The sequence below is a fragment of the Sinocyclocheilus rhinocerous genome, unplaced genomic scaffold (assembly GCF_001515625.1).
Source record: "Sinocyclocheilus rhinocerous isolate Xijiao unplaced genomic scaffold, SAMN03320098_v1.1 scaffold412, whole genome shotgun sequence".
Lineage (NCBI taxonomy): Eukaryota > Metazoa > Chordata > Actinopteri > Cypriniformes > Cyprinidae > Sinocyclocheilus > Sinocyclocheilus rhinocerous.
Genome location: NW_015642498.1, coordinates 144,509 through 162,440, shown reverse-complemented (window position 1 = coordinate 162,440; position 17,932 = coordinate 144,509). Strand labels below are relative to the sequence as shown.

At 35.5% G+C, this 17,932-nt stretch overlaps 1 protein-coding gene and 1 long non-coding RNA gene across 2 annotated transcripts in view; both read right to left on the bottom strand.

The window, feature by feature from the left end:
- LOC107755891 (uncharacterized) overlaps nt 1-11,271 on the bottom strand; it is a 50,674-nt gene extending 39,403 nt beyond the window's left edge. The window contains exon 1 of the long non-coding RNA XR_001641743.1: nt 10,981-11,271. This is a non-coding gene — a long non-coding RNA (uncharacterized LOC107755891). The remainder of the gene's footprint in view (nt 1-10,980) is intronic.
- A 1,080-nt stretch (nt 11,272-12,351) lies between these two features.
- Nucleotides 12,352-17,932, bottom strand: part of LOC107755878 (nuclear pore complex protein Nup107-like) — a 12,252-nt gene continuing 6,671 nt past the window's right edge. The window contains exons 14-27 of the mRNA XM_016572838.1: nt 17,291-17,370; nt 16,442-16,501; nt 16,226-16,371; nt 16,084-16,132; nt 15,931-16,000; nt 15,727-15,842; nt 15,405-15,594; nt 15,184-15,296; nt 14,992-15,094; nt 13,562-13,722; nt 13,339-13,464; nt 13,145-13,258; nt 12,842-13,009; nt 12,352-12,662 (exon numbers count right to left, since the gene is read on the bottom strand). Of these exons, the coding sequence (XP_016428324.1) occupies nt 12,555-12,662; nt 12,842-13,009; nt 13,145-13,258; nt 13,339-13,464; nt 13,562-13,722; nt 14,992-15,094; nt 15,184-15,296; nt 15,405-15,594; nt 15,727-15,842; nt 15,931-16,000; nt 16,084-16,132; nt 16,226-16,371; nt 16,442-16,501; nt 17,291-17,370 (1,604 nt within the window). The 3' untranslated portion in view covers nt 12,352-12,554. The remainder of the gene's footprint in view (nt 12,663-12,841; nt 13,010-13,144; nt 13,259-13,338; nt 13,465-13,561; nt 13,723-14,991; nt 15,095-15,183; nt 15,297-15,404; nt 15,595-15,726; nt 15,843-15,930; nt 16,001-16,083; nt 16,133-16,225; nt 16,372-16,441; nt 16,502-17,290; nt 17,371-17,932) is intronic.

Below are 17,932 nucleotides of genomic sequence, written 5' to 3'. Positions count from 1 at the left end.
GCAGTTTGACACAGTAGATGCATTGCTGACAAACACAAATGAGATAAACAACTGATGTTTTGCAGAGAACAAAGAACATTATTGTAGTGCGTTTTTCTATATATATTAGTGTGTGTGTGTGTTTGTGATTACTATTTAGCAGAGCAGCGATAAAGGGCCTTATCAGTGTTGTTCCAGCTCTGTACACAATGTCAGTGTCAGGCACCTTATTTAACACAAAATGAATGCCATTTGCCTTACCGTGGTTTCAAAAAACACACACAAAACAGCTTTTGTGTGTATTTCTAAATTTTGAAATCATGAGGTGGGAGCAAGTGTTGAATGCGACAATGTACCTGAATGAAACACGCATTTTTATTTGAAATATCCCTTTAAGGCTCACATAAATTGAGTTATATAACCACTTTTGGTGGATCCTAACTGATTTGATAGTAATTTCTTTGGCACATGAGTGTGTCTAATTGTTGCATCTATTGAGCACTCAGTGTTCTCTGTTGAGCGTGGGAGAGGAGAAGCATTAGATTTTCCATTAGTGACCTCCTCATGCAATTAGACATGTTTTAAAGCATTAAATTGATTAACAGATAGCACTTCCACCAAAGCAAGACGCTTTTGAGCACGTAAATTGGACATCCAACCAGACAGGTAAGCGTTTTGGTTTATATAGGCTACCCAAAGCTTTGGTACAAACCTAAAAAAAAAACACATTTATGTCAGCTGTGTTTAATGCACATGTACGATATCTCCTCTTTCTCTGTAACCAGCAGCCTCTCTTTCATATTAACGCATGCCCCGTGATGTCATCAACTCTGGACTCCATAGCAACAGAGATATTCCTTTGGTCTGGTGATGCCTTCAGCAGGCTGTTATTAATAGGTGAATTAATGAATACGTAAAGACGCTCATGTACGCATGTTCTGCTATTATAGTTCTTCTCAGAACAGGTTTTTGATGCCAAGTGTGGTTCATGTCAGTTGAACAATGACTAATTTTGAGCATTTTCAGAAAAACGTGCTACCTGGAAATAGCACTAAAGAGTGCATTTAAAAAACATGAACATTCATCGACAGTGAAAAGAGGCTGTTATCATTTTCCACAAGCTGATAACAACAGCTAAAGTGGGTCACAAAACGATTTTGTCGCCCACTCTGCGATCGGTTTGTTTTTCTCTCTCACTCTTCTTCTCGCTCTCCCTTTATGCTCTTCATTGCTAATTTCTCACATTACGCATACATTCATCCCACATCTTGCTGCTTTAGTATATAGTACAGAGACACAGTGCTCATATCATATTAGGAAAACTCAACAAAAATGCAGTTTATTCGTACAGACATAAATAACACTTGAAAGAAAGGTGCGGCCTTTTTTCAGTTTTTGTCTGGCTGACAATAAAATAGATGAAAAATTCTCATACCCAAGACTACAGGGTGGGACTTTTTGCCATGATTTATTTTATTTTATTGAACTGTATTATTGTGAAATATTATACAAAATTAAATAACTATTTTCTATTTTAATAAATTGTCAAATGTAATTTATTTCTGTGATGGCAAAGCTGAATTTTCAGTGTCACATGATCCTTCAAAAAGTATTTTAAAATACTGATTTGGTGCTCTAGAAACATTTCTTATTACTAACAATGTTGAAAACAGTTGTGCCACTTAACATTTTTGTGCAAACTGACTTTTTTTCAGGTTTGTTTGAAGTTTTTTTCCCAGCATTTTTTTATTATTATTTGTTACAATGAAAAGTCAATAGTACTGTCACTTTTGATCCATTAAAATCATCCTTGCTGAATAAAAGAATGAATTAATTTTAAACAATTTAAGTATTTAATTTCAATCTTACAGACCCCAAACCTTTGAACAATAACACTATGAAAATAAACACTTTAAAGCAGCACTATGTAACTTTTGGCGCTCTAGCGGTTAACAAACAGAACTGCACACATCCCGCGAAAGAACAATCCAACCGGAGCTACTTCTCCAAGTTTATGTCTATGGCGATTCACGCAGGTATGCGTTACTCCGCAGCGGTGACGACCCGACCAGGCTACAATAGTCCAAATATAAGTACTTATTATAAGTGTACCGTAGTGATTCGGAATCAGATAAAAACGCGGTTTGGAAGATGAATTCATGATGTACTCGCTCATTATATACATTTTGCAAATCTTGAACACAGAAAAAGTTACATAGTGCTGCTTTAAAAGACATTTACTGTAGGAACACACGACCAACTGTTTCAGCCGGTACACTTACGCAATGTTCTCGCAGTGAACGCACATCCTGCGTCTTTAGACTTTCAGTCCAAGCTCAAATATGAAAACAAACAATGAATATCTGTTATATTTACGCATTGTATCAGAGGATGCTGACTGTCTGGATGTAGCACCATGTGTTTGTTGTATCTTAGCGAATCGAGAAATCCTGTGGCCAGAACGCTGAGAGTTCTTGCATGAATCATCTAAAGCATGGCCTACATTTCTGAGTCTGAGTTCATACTGTGACATGAAGACACAGTTTATATGCAGAGCAGCTGCCTACAAACCCTCCTGCATCTGTAAACAAGGAAAAAGAAAATACAATGCTGTTGCACAAACAAAAATGCTCATCATTCTGGTCGCTTCTGGTACTCCAAGAATCCTTGGTTGAACGATTTTAACCATGGCTGATGAATATTGAGCAGGTCAACGCTTAGTTAGCATAGTAACATCTGTCCTGCAGTCATTAGAGTGTGTTGTTTCCAGCCCACCAAACGGAGCAGGACCACTGCTAAAGCACTTAATGCATGATGGTGAGCAGCACTCGAGCTCCGTCATATATATTTAATCAGTTAATTAGTCATTTAGAAACGCGGCTTTCAGAAACTCTTTATCTAATTTATAAGATGAGAAATGCACATGCATGCTATATGCGGATGACCATTTTTTTGTTAGAATGATGGTAGCTTCATTTATTTTGACTTTTGGTAATAAACATTAATGTATTATTTGTATGGCATATATACACTACCAGTCAAAAGTTTTTGAACGGTAAGATTTTTAATGTTTTTTTTTTTTAAGAATTCTCTTCTGCTCACCAAGCCTGCATTTATTTGATCCAAAATACAGCAAAAGCAGTAATATTGTGAAATATTTTTACTATTTAAAATAACTGCTTTCTATTTGAAAATACTTTAAAATGTAATTCATTATTGTGATCAAAGCTGAATTTTCAGCATCATTACGCCAGTCTTCAGTGTCACATGATCCAGAAATCATTCTAATATGCTGATTTGCTGTTCAAGAAATATCTGTATTATTATTATTATCAATATTTAAAACAGTTGAGTCAATTTTTTTAAGGATTATTTGATTAATAGAAAAATCAAAAGATCAGCATTTATGAAATAAAAGGCTTTTGTAACATTATAACACTATAGCATTCAAAACCTTGGAGTCAGTATAATGTTTTTTTATAAAGAAATTATAACTTTTATTTAGCAAGGATGCTTTAAATTCATGAAAAGTGATGATAAAGACATTTATAATGTTACAATAGACTTCTATTTCAGATCAATGCTGATCCATTCATCAAAGAAACCTGGAAAAAAAATTCAGCTGTTTACAACATAATAATAATAATAATAATAATAATAATAAACGTTTTTTTGAGCAACAAAACAATATTACAATGATTTCTGAAGGATCATGTGACACAGAAGACTGGAGTAATGATGCTAAAAATCCAGCTTTGAAAATTAAAATTTAAAATATATTCAAATGGAAAATGGTTATTTTAAATAGTCAAATATTTCACAATATTACTGCTTTTGCTGTATTTTGGATCAAATAAATGCAAGCTTGGTAAACGGAAGAGAATTATTTAAAAAACATTAAAAATCTTACCATTCAAAAACTTTTGACTGGTAGTGTAAATCCATATAAAATAATCACATTCATATTAATAATTAACGCACTTTAAAAAAAAATTTTTCTCAGGATTCTGAACAGTTTGGCAAATAAATTTAGCCATAGGACACAACGTTCCCTATACGCACACAACAACTGTGTTTAAAAAAAATTGCGCAATCGGAAAAGACTTACAGCAGGTCGAGTCAAAGCAATCAGCAATTTCACACCCCCTCAATTTCGAAATAAAAGGACAAACCCCAAGCTGTTCCGTTCTTCATCCTGATTTATTGAGTGATACATGCTGTCCTGTATCACAGCGCCACCCAAAGGACACAGAAAGAGTGACTTGTTCAATGCCTTCTTGAGGGTCTGCATACACACACACACACACACACACACACTTTATGAGGTTGTTTTTTATGCATATGCCTAATATAGCAGAAATCAAACATCTAATACAAGTACTTTAGGTTAAGTAATATAGTCATTAAATAAACAAATTGTGTTAATGGTTAAATACATATTTTTCTGACAGTGTGTGCATTCATTTAGTCATATAGCATGTGTTGTGCGATTAATTAATTCTCAAAGGCTCTGCTGTTTCCTGTGTGGGAAAGCAAAGCTCTTTAATGGGAGTCATGGAGTCAGTAATCAACACATTAGGCTGAATGCACACTCATCCAGAACAGAGTGGGAGCAATCAGATGACATGATGCCGTCACTGGAAAATATCCAGAGACCCATTTATCATTTGAAACAGTACTATAGATTTGCAGTCTAGATGTTAGGGGGAAAAAAGGATTATATGCATAAATCAGACATTCATTTTAAGCATTTCATATGGAAAAATCAACAGGTATGATACAAATACCTTATGCCATCCTAAGTATACTGCATATTGTGTATACAAAAAGTTACATTTTAAAAATGTATATAATTCTTATAAATTTGTGGTGTTTATTCACTGCAGTTCAAAAGTTTAGGGTCAGTAAAAAAGTTAATTAGTCTCATGTTCAACAAGGCTGCATTTATTCAAACAAAAATACAGAAATATTCTGAAATAATAATACAATTGAAAATAACTGTTGTCTATTTGAATATATTTTAAAATGTAATTTATTCCAGTGATGACAAAGCTGAATTTTTAGCATCATTATATCAGTCTTCAGTGGAGTGCATCCTTTCTGAATAAAAGTGTTTTTTTTTTGTTTTCTTATTTAAATGACCAATTAAAGGTAATTTAAATGACTAGTGCAGGCAACTGAATGCTGTTAGATATTATAATTAAATTCTATTCATGTAAAACTCTTAGTGATGTACCTGATTATAATTTGTAGGTCTACTTCTGATATAATGATAAGTATAAGAGTGGACAATTTCTTTCTGCACAGTGCATTTTTCTGGACATTTACTAACTAATTAACTAACAATCAAGGACTGTGAGGCGCTAAACTATTCTCTTCAGGGCTTGCAAAATCGCTAGCCCGACGTCCCGGGGCTATTGTGTTTTTCCAGTCGGGCTACCAAAATGTATCACCACTCTGCCCAATGGCCTATTTTATATGCAGATCTCCCACCGGTCCTTAAAAACTCCTAAAGTGAGTTGTATCAAACTTAAGGCCATAAAAAGTTTTAAATACGTTAAATGGTATAAGAAATGTCTTAATTATAATTTCAAGAGGTCTTACAGTTGGGGACGGAAAGACAACAGTCGTGATACGGCTGGATTAAACTTCAGAAGGCAATGATGTCATTGAATAAATATAAGAGCTGCAAGTTTCAAGTCAAAACGCCGCCAGGATGTCATTATTTGAATGTATCTGAAGGGAACCGACTGTCCTCAGAACGTGTCGTTGGCAATTTAATTTTATTTTACCTATAATTCCTGATAAAGCAGCGTTTATGAGCGCGGAGCTGCTTTGTGTACAGCCGTTACCGGGGAAACCGCATTATTTCAGCGCTCCTAAAGCGCCACCTCGTGTCAGAGAATGAATTTGCATTTTCAATAAGCCTTTCTTTGTGATTATGGTCAGATCAACGCAAATATCAACTCATGTTTTTACGCAGCAAACACAGAGTTGTAAATGGAGAAAGAAGTTAATGTGCCTTCTAAAAATCTAAACAATTAAAAACCTGTATTTGAACTGTAAATCATGTAATTTTATGGCTCAATACTGTGTTACCACAGACATTGTCCAACCCCACCATACTGTGTTCATTTTACTTGTGCAGCTCTTAAAATGGGTCATAAATTGCCTTACATTTATTTTTTTTAAATTCTGCAGATACCCTGTAAATAGTAAAATAAAATTCCTTCCTTCATATTTGTTGATATTCGTGTATTGAAAATATTTTTGATTGACATTTAAACTCCTATCTGATTTTCTATATTTAAAAAAAAAAAGGTATTTTTTATTTGGGCTAGCGAAATTAATTTTCGGGCTACCAAAATCTGAAGAGTACCTGCACGAAGGGCTACCAGGGATTTAGAAATTTTGTATGTAATAAATGGTAGATGCAGGACTAACATTATTCATTATCAGGAGTGAGCAAGTGTTCTGTTAGAGCAAACTAAAAATATCAAAATAAATACAATCTACTTATAAGACATACAAGAAAAGACATCACATATTGGGACGCCCTCCATTGTCATTTTCAGTGAAAGTGGGCTTCTGTCTCAATGTTCCTCTCTTAGACAGCTCTTTATTCTGGTTCATTACACACAAATATGGAGATTTAAAAGGCCTATCTGCTTTCATTTTTTCATGCACCCTAAATTAACACTTTTAAATGAACAGTCTTTACTAATTAGGCTGCTCAAACACACAGGATGTTCTTTAACATTTCCTGTGGCGAGATCAAACACGTCTATCTATTCAGCCAAGAAGCAGTACGACCCTTATTAACACCGAATGAAGAGTGCTCAACCAACCCCCTGGGAAACAGCCTTTTAAAGAGCCCTAACAAACTTGTCAAACCTCTGCTGATTTGGAGAGCAGGAGAATCTGCTAGATTAAGAAACACCCCCGTATGGCTGACACACCAGGGTTCACTGTACTCTTTCTTCCTGGCAAGCAATTGGCCTCCTGTCAGAGTGAGTGATTTCAACTTAGATGGGTTTCTCAGCTCACACAGACAACAACCCACAGGACAGACAGGCTGTGGATCACTATCAGGAAGATGTGCTTTAATCTTGTGTCCTGCACATCTGGCACAGTTCTGTGACAATAATGAACAGTCTTCCTCCTAGGGTGTTTCAATTGATTTTATTTATTTATTTTTGGTCACGTTGTTCTCTGTGCTAATCTTGATTTTACAAGTATAAGGCCTTATTTGAACTCAAGGTGATGTGTGGCTTTTTTTATTGTTTCACACTTTGACATCAGAACCTGAACTGAAAACTCTAGTTGGTATTGGTATACTGATAAAATAATAATAATAATAATAATAATAGGGCAAAATAAATAAATAAAATTAATATTTGCTTTATGACTTTTTCATGTTTTACAGTAAAAAAGAAAATAAAAAAACTAAAATTCTTAAAATAAGATATTCAGTGCAAACGTAAGATAATACGAGTATCAGTTCTTGAATTTAAAGCTTTCTTACCCCATTATTTTATTTTTGTTTTATTTAAAAAAAAAAAAAGAACACTTTTTTGTTTTATTGAAATAAGAAAAAAAACTACAATTTGCAAATAAATAAATAAAATAAACAAACAAATAAACTTGTTAATAAATAACATATTAACATTTTTTACAGTCACATTATTATTGTGAGACTTAAAATGATTGATTTTGCACTGGTTGTTCCACAAACAGACAAAGCTACTGACAGTATGTTACTCAATACTAACTTGTTCAGAACAACAGCACTCTTACTTGTGAAATTGATTAATGAGTTGGGCTTCTGTCTCAATGTTCCTCTCTTAGACAGCTCTTTATTCTGGTTCATTACACACAAATATGGAGATTTAAAAGGCCTATCTGCTTTCATTTTTTCATGCACCCTAAATTAACACTTTTAAATGAACAGTCTTTACTAATTAGGCTGCTCAAACACACAGGATGTTCTTTAACATTTCCTGTGGCGAGATCAAACACGTCTATCTATTCAGCCAAGAAGCAGTACGACCCTTATTAACACCGAATGAAGAGTGCTCAACCAACCCCCTGGGAAACAGCCTTTTAAAGAGCCCTAACAAACTTGTCAAACCTCTGCTGATTTGGAGAGCAGGAGAATCTGCTAGATTAAGAAACACCCCCGTATGGCTGACACACCAGGGTTCACTGTACTCTTTCTTCCTGGCAAGCAATTGGCCTCCTGTCAGAGTGAGTGATTTCAACTTAGATGGGTTTCTCAGCTCACACAGACAACAACCCACAGGACAGACAGGCTGTGGATCACTATCAGGAAGATGTGCTTTAATCTTGTGTCCTGCACATCTGGCACAGTTCTGTGACAATAATGAACAGTCTTCCTCCTAGGGTGTTTCAATTGATTTTATTTATTTATTTTTGGTCACGTTGTTCTCTGTGCTAATCTTGATTTTACAAGTATAAGGCCTTATTTGAACTCAAGGTGATGTGTGGCTTTTTTTATTGTTTCACACTTTGACATCAGAACCTGAACTGAAAACTCTAGTTGGTATTGGTATACTGATAAAATAATAATAATAATAATAATAATAGGGCAAAATAAATAAATAAAATTAATATTTGCTTTATGACTTTTTCATGTTTTACAGTAAAAAAGAAAATAAAAAAACTAAAATTCTTAAAATAAGATATTCAGTGCAAACGTAAGATAATACGAGTATCAGTTCTTGAATTTAAAGCTTTCTTACCCCATTATTTTATTTTTGTTTTATTTAAAAAAAAAAAAAGAACACTTTTTTGTTTTATTGAAATAAGAAAAAAAACTACAATTTGCAAATAAATAAATAAAATAAACAAACAAATAAACTTGTTAATAAATAACATATTAACATTTTTTACATTGTCACATTATTATTGTGAGACTTAAAATTATTGATTTTGCACTGGTTGTTCCACAAACAGACAAAGCTACTGACAGTATGTTACTCAATACTAACTTGTTCAGAACAACAGCACTCTTACTTGTGAAATTGATTAATGAGTTTACTGATTAATTCATTACTGTTAAGAAGCGTCAGTATGGTGTATTAGTGTCATAATGTCATTCTTCCAGCATTCTGATGGGCTTGACTTTGAAGCTCACACAAATCCCATCTGCACTGCAGATCAATCACTCATCCATCCCATTAGCCTCCCATAATGCCTCTCTTCCACTTTTACAGCTGTTTACTGGAGGGAGGGATTGATTTTATGTTTTTAGAGGTATATGTTTGTTCCTCCTAGGTTTATTTATTGATTTCTGTTGAGCAGAGCAACTCTACACTTACACACTGCAAAATGTGCTTAAATTTGGCATGTTTTAACTTAATTTACACTCAGATTTAACTGAATTGCGGTTCTCAATCTTTTTGACTCAAAGGCTCTGCTCAGTTTTTAGTATTTTTGCTGCAATTATGACAAAGCTGCTTTTTCATTAAATGAAATTGAGAATATTGATATTAAATTAACTATCATTTATTTCATGATTACAGACATTTTGTGTATATATATATATAATATGTGTGTGTGTGTGTGTGTTTGTGTGCGTGTATATATATATATATATATACTCAGAGACACTTTCGCAGTGTTTCTCCTGCTCTTTTTCTAGCAAATAATCACTCATCACTAAATCAAAATGTAAAGTGAAGACGTGATTATCTCAGGAGCCTTATCACAAGTCCATTGTTTTTGAATGTTGGTGCTACTTCTGCTATATTTTCACACTTAAAACAATAATTTGGTATTCCTCTTGTACCATTGTCCTCTTTTATGCTAAGAAATAAGTCACCTGGCAGTTCTCTCCCAAGTGGTTCCACTGCTGCCAGCATTAAGTCTGAGTATGATTCAGTGGGCTATATAACACTTTTAATTGTCAGGAAATTACTTGTCTTTAAACGTTTTGGTTCAATATACTTACCTGTTGATCAAAAATAGCCTTAAACCTATACGCTTTTTTTTTATTTAGTAACTTTCAGGAGGGTGTACTCATTTTTGCAACAAAATTTTATCACTTTGATAAGAAAATCTTATTTTGCTGAATAATTTTGGCATCCTTCTTTGATAATTGATCAAGCAGGCTTAATTCTAATTTGTTGAGATAGTGAATTGGTGGGTTTTTGTTAAATGTGAGCCAAAATCATCACAATTAAAAGAACCAAAGACTTAAACTACTTCAGTCTGTGTGCATTGAATTTATTTAATACACGAGTTTCACAATTTGAGTTGAATTACTGAAATAAACACACTTTTCCACGACATTCTAATTTATTGAGATGCACCTGTACATACATACCCAAGACAGAATTTGATGTCAAGAAGCTAACAAGGTCAACACAGCTATTTCCCTTTTGGCGTGACTTTCAATATTTACTGGATCAACACTGTCAAAGAATTCACAGCACTTGCATAATTCATGCTGTACAAATAAATACAGTAGACAGAATACAAAAATAATGTGTAGGCTATATGAAAGGTACTGTAAATGTTCTGTCATTCTTGTTTTTTTTGTTTTGTTACCTTGTAGGGCTATATTTTTTAATGGGGAAATTTGGAACTTGCAAAATAGTCTTAAAACCCTGCCTGAAAAAAAAAATCAAATATGATAATTTTTGCCATATCGCCTTAGTAATTAAAGGGAGACTGGGACTAAAAGGTCTGTTGGTCACAACAGTTTTGCGTGCGTGCGTGTGTGTGTGAAAACCCTTTTTCCATGCTTTTTTAAATGATTTATATTGTATACCAAGTAATTGGTTTGCTGTTGTAATTTTGTCGAATATTGTTTCAAATAAGGTTTTTCATATCAAGCCAGTTTCAGTGGCCACAATTACAGTCTTGTGTTTGAGAGCGAAATATGGTTGTTATCAGACAGCGTGAAGTTCAGTGAAACCCAAATACTATAACCCAAATAATTTTTGGTTTTTGGCGTGTGGTTTTTCAGTAACTTACAGATGCGGAGATACTGTGTGAGTTGTGTGCCATCTGCAGGTTTTAGGTCTTCCACCTCAGCCGCTTTCATCAGTTTAGTGGTGTGACTCTGCGCATGACTCAAACGCTTTCCTCTCACGAAGCTTGTGTCGTTTAATTAAGATTTGACGGATGAGCTCGCGCCTCAATTGGACAACTGTGATAAGACTTTCCAATAATATGTGTGTCGGCATCCTTTATATTTACTTCAATCTCTGTCACTATGGTCGGAAAAGTTAAATAAAGAAGTCAGTAAAGTCGTGTGACTAGTATTTTCTGCCACCTGTTTATAATTGGAACTAACGATGCCCCATTCGCGAATGAATCATTCTTTTTAATCGGTTCTTTTCAATGAATCGGTAATACGGGTCAGCAAACAGATTTGAATCGATTTGAGATTCAGTCTGAATGATTCGGACAGGTTCGGAGCGATTCCCTATTTAGAAAACACGTAATGTACATATGTCTACGTAAGAAATCGTTATATAAGAACACAGAGAACAAAATATAACTGAATTGCTGCAAATATTTTACCTGCAATACATACAATGTACATAAAATAAAGAATCAAACTAAAAATGCATCCTATCATTTGCAAGTGATGAAGAATTTATTGAGGTGTCTGTAAAGTTTATGAGTGACACTGGTTGCAAAATAACTAACAGGAAAGGCACTTAAAGCACTAGAAAGTAGACTACCATGGTATTTTTCGACTTTCAGAAATACACTTACCCTAAAAAAATATTGATTGGAGTAAAAAGTGTGAAAACCAATCCCAGTCTAGCCTATAGCCTACAGAACGGGTCACAAATATGGCACATTCACAAGCCTAATGTTGGTGTATCAACCCTTTGTATCACACTTTATGTTCTTGTCCCATTTATTGTTTGGCACTGAAAAAAAGTTTGTATTGTTTCTTGACGAGTATGGTGTAAATGACCTTTATATTATTCTTAAAGTGTATTGTTTTCGTGGTCACATTTTATTTTAAGGTCCAATTCTCGTTATTAACAAACCATTAACTATGACTTTTGCCTCAATAAACTACGACTTTGCTGCTTATTAACAGTAAAGTAGTTGTTAAGTTTAGGTATTGGTTAGGATTAGGGATGTAGAATATGTGCTTTACTAATAAACAGCACATATATGTTAATAGGCATGCTAATAAGCAACTAGCTAATAGTGAGAATTGGTCCCTATACTAAAGTATTACCGTTTTTGTTTATGCATAGTTAAATTTTAAGAGGAAAACCATAAGTGGATGATATACACAACTTAATTTGATACCATTGATGATAAAATAGAATTACAAATTCAAAATAAAATGATTAAAGAATGGAAGAAAATGTCTGGTATTCTATTTAATATGGAAGACTGGACAAAAAAGAAATGATACAAATTGAAAGAAATGCATTACTCTTGAAGAAGATGAAATAGTGTGATTCTCCACTTGAACAATTCACCAAATTCAAAACAATTCATCTTTATTCAAATACAAAATTACAAAGCTTTTATTTTTTTCTGAGGACATAAACAGCATTAGAAACAAACAGTGTCTAGGGCTGAATCTCATATCCAAGCGGATCCAGCCCTTTATCCAGCAGGAGTAGAGAGGATTCCCTCATCTTCTGGAGAAACTTCTGCAGCTCGTCTTTAGAGAAAACCTGACAAAAAGAAAGACAGGTCAGATGAATGAACGTTAAAACAAGACAGCATCATATTTAACATGAGCACTTATGTTATCAGAAGAGATCTCACGCAAATTGAGTCAATATAGTCTTACTGACATGCGATATTTATGTCTATATTTACAATCATTCTCTAAAGGGCTCTGACATCACACCTCATAGAGTCTGTGTTGGTCAGACGTGATGATGTCAGCCAGACGCAGACTCTCCTGGTGGCGCTCAGTGCGCTGCAGTACGGTTAAAAGGAGGAAAGACATCATGGGCAGACACAAATGCCGCAGCAGAGTCATCTGATGAGAGCGCTCAGAGTCTTCCTCAGTGTCCTGCCAAAAACACACACACACCATAAATCCAGAACATCCTACACTCAAAATGCATTTTCTGAATTAAAAAAAAAAAGAATTATTACAATTAGTTTGTGTTCGCCAAACCTGTAAATTAATAGAGAACCTATTCACCTCTCTGACATCCACCATCCAGCCTCCATCTACAAACAGCAGCACATTATAGATCCTCTCCTTCACATCCTCTGTCAGCGCTCCCAGACGGCCCTGCCAGTTCTCATACTCTACCTGGAGGAAGTGACAAAGAAAAGCCATTAAAGATAAAAGCTAGAAGTGTTCACGGCACTGTGAGAACGGTCTGTTCTGACCTTGTACTCTGCTTCTTTCATCTCATGGGCCACCTTCTCTGTAAACTTCGCTTGAGCAGGTGCTGTGGGTTTCACCGGAGGACAGTTCATGTGCTTGAACCACTCATTAAACGCTTCGTGAGCTTCCTGTGGGGGAAAAAAAACAGAGTAAGATCATCTCGCTGTAACTACATTCAATACAGTGACAGACAATTCAGTGTTGCACAAAGATGCAGCTCCTCACCAGATAGGCACGGATGCACAGATGCTCACGAATAGCATTCTCCTCCTCTGCAGGAAGGGGCGTGTCCATGCCCTGCTCCTCCCACTGGCGGTAGATTTCCCGCATGGAATCTTCCGGCACTTTGGCGAAGACCATCTTAGCAGCGTCATGCTTCTTAGATGCTACGGCAAACGAGGAACATTAGATGTGAATCAATGAAATGCCAATGTCGCTAATCTAAGCTAACTGACCTAACTAATACCTAGGAGTAAACTAACCATAAAAGCTTGTTTTTAATGGTATAAACTTTCGTAGAATTGTTGCTTTCTACAACCATTTATAAGGTGAAGTCTTGTATTATCCCTTAAAGGCAGAGTGAGGGATTTCTGGTAGCCAATGTTTATATTTGAAATCACCAAAACAAACACGCCCCTACCCCAAAAGGGTCTTGCCCCTATTTTGATAGCTCCGCCCCACATATACGTACGCAACCCAGGCAACGATTAGTTCTGTGAAACAAAGGATTTCTGGTAGCCAATGTTGATATTTGAAATCACCAAAACAAACACGCCCCTAAATTTCAAATGGTTTTCAACGGTCGTTTGACCTCTTTCTCGCGTCCAGTGTAGGCAGACTTTAGTTGTTGTAGACACGGTGTTACTCACCTATTGAGAAGAAACAAAGCAACCTCGGCGTCCGATCGCAGGCCTCCGCTCCTTGAGTTCTCTCCAGCGCTGGAAAGCTGATCCGATATTTACACGTGTCCTACTTCTTGCCTTATCGTTCCGCAGACGTTTTCCTCTTTTGTTTTTTATCCGCCATCTCTATCTTTCTGTCGCTGGCTCGGCTAATGTCCGTCCCATGCACTGAACGCGCTCTCCTCCACATCACGAGTAGACACGCCCCTTATTGCTGATTGGCCACAAGTTTGTTTTGCGATTCGGCCCGAATCAGTTTTTAAAGCATTTTTGAAAAATCCCTCACTCTGCCTTTAATCACCAAAAAAGCTGCCTCAAAGACATGATTCTTACCTTCCTCTGAGCCAGGTTACAACTATTTGTTAGATTCTCACATTTATGAACGATCCTGAAGACATTATTTTATGTCTAATCATTACGACAAGTGACAGAGAGGAAAATGCCAATACGAACCAAATGTTTTCTGCTACACCTGTGCGCATTACTACATCCAAATGTTGACAGAAAAAAAAAATCTAAAACAAAATTTTTTGGAATTCTAAACATTTTTTTATTAATGAAAATCAATTATAATATCAAAATATACAACTATAATTTACAGCTCAGTTACATCTTAATTAGTGCTGTCAAATTGTTAATCGTGACTATATATATATACACATATATTCTGTAAACAAAAACTTTTATTTTGGATGCGATTAATCGTTTGATAGCACTAATCTTAATATAATAATTTAGCTGCAAAAGTCTCACCTAAGAACTTCCTCATGATGGCATTGCTCTGTTTAAGGGCTTCAGCTCGCTGGGCGGGATCAAACACCAGCCAGTCAATGACATCAATCTTCTGCTGATCCTCCTGTGTGAATAGATGAAGAGTTTTGTGTTAATTCTATTGCTAATTGGATATGGATTTATAAATTAACACATTTAGCAGTTCATTTGTACCACGGTAGTTGCTGTATCTAGTGCAGGGGTCAGGTCATGGTGGGCAAACTCATCTGTGTCTCTCTCTCTGATGGTCTCTACTACGGTTTTTGTGATTGCTGCTACATCCAAACCTAAACACCACAAAAAATATCAATGTGTAATAAGTATGTAATAAACATTTAATGTACACATTGCAAAATAAACCCTTTCCATTGTGATACAAGACCCTTTGACCTCACCTGCTTGTGTTGCCAGCTCCAGACAGTGTTTGCGCTGCTCAGTCTCCGTGACTTCCTCCAGGAACTGAGCGTATTGTGACACAGCCATGTCAGCAGGAAGGTGACTTACATAAAATGCAATGAGATCCACCTGCTTTTCCTTTACTAACAGGGAGATGTAGGCCTTCAGGACATCTACACACACCTCCACCTGACAAACACAGATCACAATGGTGAGACTGCATCAAACATTTGAATGTATTCATCTGTACAAGCAATAAGCTAGACACATGAAGAGAAATATAATCTAAAAACAAACAATATATGCATATAATGTACGTACCTTGAGTTGCATGCCCAAACTGCGATAAAACAACACTAAATGTGACATGAAGCGCAACAGATGAGCTGGCAAAGCTGTACTTCTTCCCAACCAATCACTGAACTCCTCCAGAAGACCTTTCAACAAGTTAAACATTGAACTTAAAAAGAAAACTTTTCAAAAAGAAAAAGTGAGATTTTTCAAAAATCTGTTCTCAAAGTGTACCATCAAGATCTCCAAGAATAACAAGCTTCTGAATCAAATGGTAATGTTCCTTAGTTGCATCCAGAACCCTCTGTCAACATAACACATGTGTGAAAATAAACATTTCAATCAATTTAGTCTTTTACAAAAGAAACCTCATTCATTCACTCTTACTTTGGATTCTGTTGCTTGAAGCTCTTCAAAGACTTTCTCCAATGTCCAACTAAAAAAGTCACATGATGGAATTAATCAGTTACTGGAAAAGGACATAAAGACTGTATATATGATGGAAATTAGAGGGTGTTTATAGTCATACTTGGTCTCTAGGAACTCTCTGGGCAGCTCCTCCAGCTCTTCACTGCCCAGACCAGAAGAACAGATTTCCTGCTCTACCAGAGTGTCCACCATCACCCGGAAATACGCCCACACTGTGTCCTCCCACGACTCACACACGGGTAACAGCTGCAGGAAATGAGGACATATTCAAATAATGACTAAAAACAAGAGGAAAAACAGTTAGACGACTATTTACCTGTTTGAGGTTTCCACTCAGTGCAGCATAGATGGCTCTTTCATATTTGTTGAACTGCTCCTGAAACAGCAAAACAAAGCAGAATCTTTCAGAATGACAAACAAAATGACCAAAACATTCACAGAAGCTGTGTATTAAGTACAGACATTTCAACTAATGTAATTATTCATTTTTAATTTCTTGAGACTTGATGTTACCCAGTACAAGGTATATATAAAAAGCTACCTATACTATGCGAAAAAACTGTGTATTATAAAAGACAACTCATTTTTTGCTAAATTAAAAAAAGCCCATGTCAGAGTACTTAAAGGGATAGTTCACCCAAAAATGAAAATTCTGTCATTAATTACTCACCCTAAAAAATAAAATAAAAACGACTTTATTCAACAATTTGTTTCCTCTGCATCAGGTGCCAGGGTGACGCAGAGGAGACGTATTGTTGAATGAAGTCGTTTTTTCTTCTTCTTTGTGCACAAAAAGTAATCTCGTATCTTTGTAAGATTACGGTTGAACCCGACGTCACATGGATTATTTTACCGATGTCCTTGCTACGTTTCTGTGCATTGATCGTGTTAATTACATTGCTGTCTATGGAGGGTCAGAGAGCTCTCAGAATTCATCAAAAATATCTTAATTTGTGTTCCGAAGACGAACGGAGGTCTTACAGGTTTGGAACAACATGAGGGTGAGTAATTAATGACAGAATTTAAATTTTTGGGTGAACTATCCCTTTAAAGACAAGGGGGGGGGAAAAAGACATTTTTAATTCAAATTACTGTCAGTGTTGCCCTAAATATACATTTATTAGTTTTTTTCCTCAAATTTCCCACAGATCTAGAGTTTCCTCACCTCCTCTGCCATTCTCCAACAGCAAACCTTCCACACGCTTCGATGAGGATTCCCCTCCACCGCCTGAAGCTCTCCACCTCCTAAACACACACACACACATATTAACAGGGTCGCTCCAACTGACCAATGAATGCCCATGACTTTCAGCTGAATGTGATGACTGGCTTTTAGGAGACTGCACTAACAAAGAACAACTTTTTGCCAATTCAATATCGATAACTAGAAGATTTTTTTTTTTTTACTATAGTTAAATAATTAACATTGACAGTTTAAAAATAATGGTAATATATTTTCAAAATGTTAAAATTCCTGGACAAGGTGTTCAACCATGTGAATTACGAATCACACTACTGTTATAACATGGATGGACATATAGTCACATTTTAACCCTTCTAATTAATGGGATAGTTTACCTGAAAATTAAATTCTGCCATCATTCATTCACTCTCTTGTCATTCTAAACCCATACAAACCTCCTTGGTTCTCACACATGAAAATAGCACTATTGAGCTGCCGTTCGCTCTTACCATATCTGATGTGCTCTATGCATGTTTTTATATATATATATATATATATATATATATTTATCCTCATTCCAAATGATCAGAAAAGAGGAAACCAACAATAAAACAGGAGAAAGTA